Raw genomic sequence first — 6,275 nt, 5'->3', positions numbered from 1 at the left:
ACGTGCACTTCCCCGGCTTGCCATGTCAGCATGTGGGTCCAGAGGCAGTAAGTCTCATCTGACTCGGCAAGATTTAGTAAAGTGCTACTACCAACGTGGCAATCCAAACCAAGGAAAACAGTGTCGTACCCATACTTTTCATAACTTTTATCATAACTTGATAACTTAAATCAATTACGGGCAATGAACACTTTCGAATAAGCTGACCATTTTTTTATTCGTTACTTACGACCAAATACCAATCACTTTAAACTTTAGTAAAGGTTGTGTCCCTAATTTTTTTTTTTTACTCAGTCTAGTACTAGTCGGCTAACTTTGGAACATGGGAAACCTAGCTGAGTTGTATGATAAGAGTGTCCGAGGTTATGTCCTTTTTGGCTCGTTTGTGTTTGTAAAGACTTAAGAGTGAAGTAGCTATACCCTATACGTGATTGTTTGGATTTGAAATTGGTGATGGCTTCATTTGTTTGAATAGCAATTCAATTAAATAATTTTTCATGTAGCATTTAATATTATTATGCTCAGGCATATCAGTTGCCATGTCATTACCATTCTTTTTCTTGAATTTGTCCTACAATTTAAAATTAGTTTTCCTAAATTTAAAAATACTAATAAAAAGAAAATAATTCCCAACCCATTGTGTTTCATGATTACAAATTTAGACGGCAACCATTTGTGTTCCACGGTTACAATTTCAAATAACAGCTCTTTGTGTTCCACGGTTACAATCTCAAATGGCAACCCATCAGCTTCCTAATGCCAGACTTTGGCTTTCTAACTCCTCCATCTCTTCCTCTTCTTACACTATATTAATATTGAAAAGCTAGATGATTCAGTTAAGGTATTTCTAAATCCCAATTGCTCTTGACTTCTATTTTTGTGACTGCCTTGCATAATAGTTCAATGTAAGGATTAGATTAAAGTATTGTTCTTCTTTATTGCTTTTTTTTTTTAAATTTGTTTTTTTAATAATTTTGTTACTACCTTTTTTGTGTTGTGGGTATTTGTACTGATATATGATTGTTTGTTTCTAAGTTTAAAATTGTTTTGGTTCTTTTTTTTTTTTTTTCTAATTTTTTTTTAATGTTTGAGACGGTGGTAACATTATTGGTTTATATTGTGTTATCCGTGTGATAGAGTTTTAGTAATACTAGTGTGATAGAGTTTTAGTAGTTGAAAAATTGAATGATAGAGTCTTAGTAGTATTCGTGTCTGTAGAAATTCAATTGAATAGTGTAATCTGTGCCTATAGAAATTCAATTTGCTAAAGTATTTTAGTAGTTAGCAAATTGAATTATAGAGTTTAAAATTCAATACTATACTCATAACATATACTTCTCTTTTTTTTTTGGTCTCCTCATCTAAGTGAATCCCTCCTTCATCATTGGAATCAGTTTAAAATTCCTTCTATTAGCTTTGATTGTATTTGATTTTACTCTTGGCTATATCATAAAAAACTGTTTTTTTATATAATTTTTTTTTTTTATGTATTTGATTGTATTCTAAAGTTGTCTTTTAATTTAAATGGTATTTTGCATAATTGTTTAGTATTCATTAGATTTCATTTTTAGTAATTTTCCCGTGCACGAGTTAGCGACTAGTATAATTAAAACAGAATTATGTTTTTTTCCAAAACTATTCCATTGTGTAGTTGAAAAATATTTTGGAAAAAAAATAAATTGGACAATTTAAATCTACCAAAAAAATACAACTCTCAGTATCACATCCATATTTCTTCCAAATCTCCTTAATTTTATTTTAGTATATGTGCCTATTGTCTTTAAGTTGTGGTACTCTTAACTATCTAAACATTTTTTTTAAATGAATGCTCTAAGTGTAGTGACTAGGATGCATTAATTGTGGTTCCTAGACCTAAACAAGGTGGTGACTCTATTTACACCTTCCGTCATGGTCCACCCTAGGCCAAGGCGTACTTCTTGAAGAAGAGGACCTATTGCGGGCACTTGCGCTCACAGATTGTAAGTTGAAAATAGCAAGAACTGAATTGATTGTTATCAAAATGTAGGGATCAAATTGTTTGTGACCCCAAAATATAGGGACTAAAATAGTGTTTTTGCCTAAAATTATTTCATGGCAAGAATACAATCAAAGTTTCATACAAAAATAATCAAATGTGTTTCACTCCTTTCTGGCCGGTTTCTCAAAAATAAATAATTAAATAAATGAATTAATGGTACAACATATGAAGACACTACCAATGAGTTAAGGATATCCAAGGACATGGAAATTTATTAAGGGACGTCCATGTGGTTTCAACAAATGAATAAGGGAAGGGTGAGGGAAGTAATGAAGTCCCATTTACCTCACGCGATTATATCTTCAAAACTATAATTAGATATGCTAATTTGATAAGTGAACCCTCAATTTGACATGAAAACATTAAGAACACAAAAAGCCCCACATCGACCCAAATTCTAATCTTAGTGATTTTAATTCTTTTATTAATCCCAAACCTATGATTTTTTTTTTTTAGCCTAATTGGTGTTACCATAGTTGGCTGTCCCAATTACACATTACATCATCCAATTTGGATAAACCCTTACCGAATTGAAAGATCCTATTTTTCATAATAAAGCTAATACTTAAAAATTTATTGTTTATTAAACCCATTATTCTGATAAAAAGTTATGACCAAATTGAGAGTTCAATTTTTTAATTAGTACCCTTGATTACATTCTTGAACAATTAATTTAATGGATCGATTGCCAAAATACAACACCCCCAATTTAAGCATAAAACCCTAATCATAATATGTAAAATCTATAATAATTTGTTAATCTAATGCGTTTTTTTTTTTTTTAATTTTTACATCAATTGGTGGTTTCAATCTTCAATTTGGATTGTTAATGTTATGATTAATTAATCAATTAATTGAAAGTAAATTTAGTTGTAACATAGAAACCCCTAAATCATGGCTTAAACCTAACCCTAACTTAAACACTTCTCAAATTCTAAGCAAAATAATAGGATTTAAGTAAAATTGACATAAAATATGGAAAAAAAAAAGGTTGATTACTAATTGGGAGTGTTTAATTGAAAGAATCAAAATATGAAAAAAGAAGAGAAAAGAAAAAGAAAAAGAACCTTTTAAGATTCCAGTGAGGTTTGCCAGAATCCAGCTATGGCAGCTCAAGGAGGGAAAGGGATGTTTGGGTTGAGATCAATGGAGGCTAACAAGCCCTTGGTTGGTGGTGTTTTGGTGCTTGGTTGAAAATTCGTCATTTTCTGATGAATATTTGGCATAGACACTCCCGAGAGTGAGAAAGGGCTCTAGGATTTTCTACTAGCATTGGTGGTGCTAATTTTGTGACCTAGTCTCTTTCATAGAAAGGATCTACCATGTTAATTACGTACATAATGTATTTGAATTTTTCATTCACTTTTTTTTTTCCATAGGATTTTCAATTTTGCTTTATAAATAATAGAGGGAAATTTTTGTATGATCAACTAAACAAGCAGATTTAGTTGTGACCTTACTACTTGGGGATGGGGTCCATACTAATTTGTCAGCTCCAAAGGTGGGATTGAGATGATTCCTTTTGAATTTAGGTGACAGTATATTTCCATGAGATCAGCTACATTGTTATGTCTAATTGAAATGATACATTCGAACAAGGCTGAGGCATGAGTGTATTCAAGTATGGGATTTAGGGGTCTTGCCAAATTCTGACTGAGCTCCCTTAGCCTAACAAATAGCATGCACTCCTATCAGGTAGAGGTTTGGTCTTGCAAAACCCCTTCCAAGTGTATAAAGATTAAAGAGTTAGGGCTGGCTTGAAGAGTGAGGAAATATTTTTTTTAAAAATGCGTTTCCTTCAGCAACCTGAAACAGACCTTATCATTTTCAGCAGTTGACTGTCACCCAGATTTGCTAATAAAGTTGTATTCATTTTACCAGCTCTCCCTAAGCCTAAAATCCCCATAGGCTTTTGGCTTGCATATCCTTTGAATATTAAGATAGTATCTTCTCTGATTGGAGATAACAAACATGACATTGTTAGGCATGACAGTGCTATGAGAACTTGAATGAAGTACAGATAGTTAGGAAAGTATTAGTCTCTCTGCTCTGGAATCGAGAGGTAAGACTAATCATAAACTGCAAAAGAACTATTACAATAGATGGAAAGAGAGAAGGAAAAAAGTAAAATTTTTCATAGGTCTTTGCAATTATACACACACACAACTCAGATGACAAAGCAGAGAAGAAAAAAAAAAAACCAACAAACAAACAAACAAAACTTTATGTGGATACTAAGGTGGCAACATTTGCTGTTCATAAAAGAACAGTTAGAAACATGAAATTCAATAAAATGACATGAAGCTATGGTTGCCATCTGGCTGTTGCTCCCAGTCATCCAGCTCTGTGATGAACATTGGATTAAGGTTTTTATATGGCTCCTGTTCACGAAGTCTTTCAAAATATGACTTCCTCAATCCATAATTCCTAGCCATATTAGAGCGGACCCAACCTGAATGGTTTCTGGGTGCACCAGTAACAATAACAGATGTATTCTCATTAGCAAAATTAGCCAAAGCTATTGTTGCCTCCGGCTCTGTGGTTGATGAGGCATCCACTAGAAAAATATGACTAAAATGTCCAGCAGCTATGCCTTCATTGTATAGTCGAAAGCTACTCACATAAGTTGACAAAATTATCTTGAATTCCTGAAGTATTGGGAGTGGGGGACATTCAAAACATTCATCTTTTACAGGACATGAGCGCAGAATGTCAGTTGGTACTCCATCCATCTCTCGAAATGCAGCATTGGCTCTAAACATATCTGACTCTGGAATGACCTCCATCAACCTTGTCATTAGCGCATCGCATGTGTGGTTTATAGGTGCACATATAAGAATCCGATTCTCTTCAGAGGTATTATATATTTCCATTACAGCTTCACAGACAACCACCCCTGTTCTTGCTGATGCTTTTAATTCAGGTACATACCTTTCCACTTCAGTGCTAATGAGCGGGCCCACAAGAAGATAAGGTGGTGAGCCCGGATAGCTTAGAATCCGACGAACTGCACGGAGCTCATCTATGTCAAGTTCATGATAGGTGTCAAACAGAGGTGGGTTAACACTGTTCTTCCAAGAGACACTTTCAGGAAAGATGAAGTTCTGGGATGAAGTTTCTATTGCAGTATCAACAGCTTGATGAGCCCTTTTCAGACAAACTCTGTTGAATGAGAAGCTGATGTCATATTTGCGATTTGGATGATGCTGTGAATGAAAATCGTCTCCAAATTCAACTAACAGGTAATTGCTTTTCACCACACGATAGATAAAACCCTGCTTAATATTTAGACTGTTAGTGTTGTAGATAAGATCATAAGATGAACAAATGATGCTCATATGCACTTCGACTAGATATGTAAATTCAACTACAATAGTGCAGTGGAAATACAATTCTACATAATGCTAATAATATGAAATATTTGAGAAATGAAATTTAACAAATGGTATAAAAAGCCTCAGCATAACCTTAGTCGAGGCTGGTTATGCAAGACTAACCTCATCAAATGGTCAAATTAGCTGAATGTGTCACTGGGTTGATAAGCTACAGTTTACTTTTAAAAGATTCAGAAAATGCTGTACAGAAATAATATAATTCTTGACCAGTTTAAACTCAAAGAAAAACAAGAAGTCTATACATAAAACTCAAAATTATCTCTAGCAAAATTCTATGATTTAATCAAGTATGAATTAATTAAAGAATAAGCTTACCTGAAAGGCCTCAACCTCTTTATCCGAAGGTTGAGCATAGACCATGTCCCTTGATAAAAGGAATGGCCGCCTCTGAGGAACAGAATCAATCTCAAATGCTACAAAGATTTTATCATCCTTCTCATCACTTCCATCAGAATATTTATGCTCGTTTTTTTCCTTATAAACTGTTGCTTTCTCCAACTTCAAAGTCACTTTCTCCAGTAGGAAATCAGTCCATTTCTAGTTCCAATAAAAGCATGAAGTTATTACAAGCCAGAGTGCAAAAGCATATAGAGTATTTCATCAATTACAACGTTTTACTATACTGACCACTTTTTTATTTTTATGAAACTATACTGACCACTTAAGACCATCAGAGAAGCAAAACATAATAATTTATAATGTAAGATATCTGCAAATGATAAATGTCAATTGCTCCCTCAAAAGATCTCCTTGTGATTTAAAAGAGGTGTCCAAATGGGATACTGAAGAAAGATATATTTAAGAATGGTTTCTTTGTGATATCATAAAAAAAAAAAAAAAAA

The 6,275-nt window shown here is 33.3% G+C and overlaps 1 protein-coding gene across 1 annotated transcript in view; it reads right to left on the bottom strand.

Annotated features, from left to right (window-relative positions):
* Positions 1 to 4,155: 4,155 nt before the first annotated feature.
* LOC136064132 (probable RNA helicase SDE3) overlaps positions 4,156 to 6,275 on the bottom strand; it is a 13,789-nt gene continuing 11,669 nt past the window's right edge. Inside the window, exons 2-3 of the mRNA XM_065765469.1 lie at positions 5,749 to 5,970; positions 4,156 to 5,313 (exon numbers count right to left, since the gene is read on the bottom strand). Of these exons, the coding sequence (XP_065621541.1) occupies positions 4,324 to 5,313; positions 5,749 to 5,793 (1,035 nt within the window). The 5' untranslated portion in view covers positions 5,794 to 5,970 and the 3' untranslated portion in view covers positions 4,156 to 4,323. The remainder of the gene's footprint in view (positions 5,314 to 5,748; positions 5,971 to 6,275) is intronic.

This window comes from Quercus suber, unplaced genomic scaffold (assembly GCF_002906115.3).
Source record: "Quercus suber isolate HL8 unplaced genomic scaffold, Cork oak 2.0 scaffold_631, whole genome shotgun sequence".
NCBI lineage: Eukaryota > Viridiplantae > Streptophyta > Magnoliopsida > Fagales > Fagaceae > Quercus > Quercus suber.
This window is presented reverse-complemented; position numbering and strand designations above follow the sequence as displayed.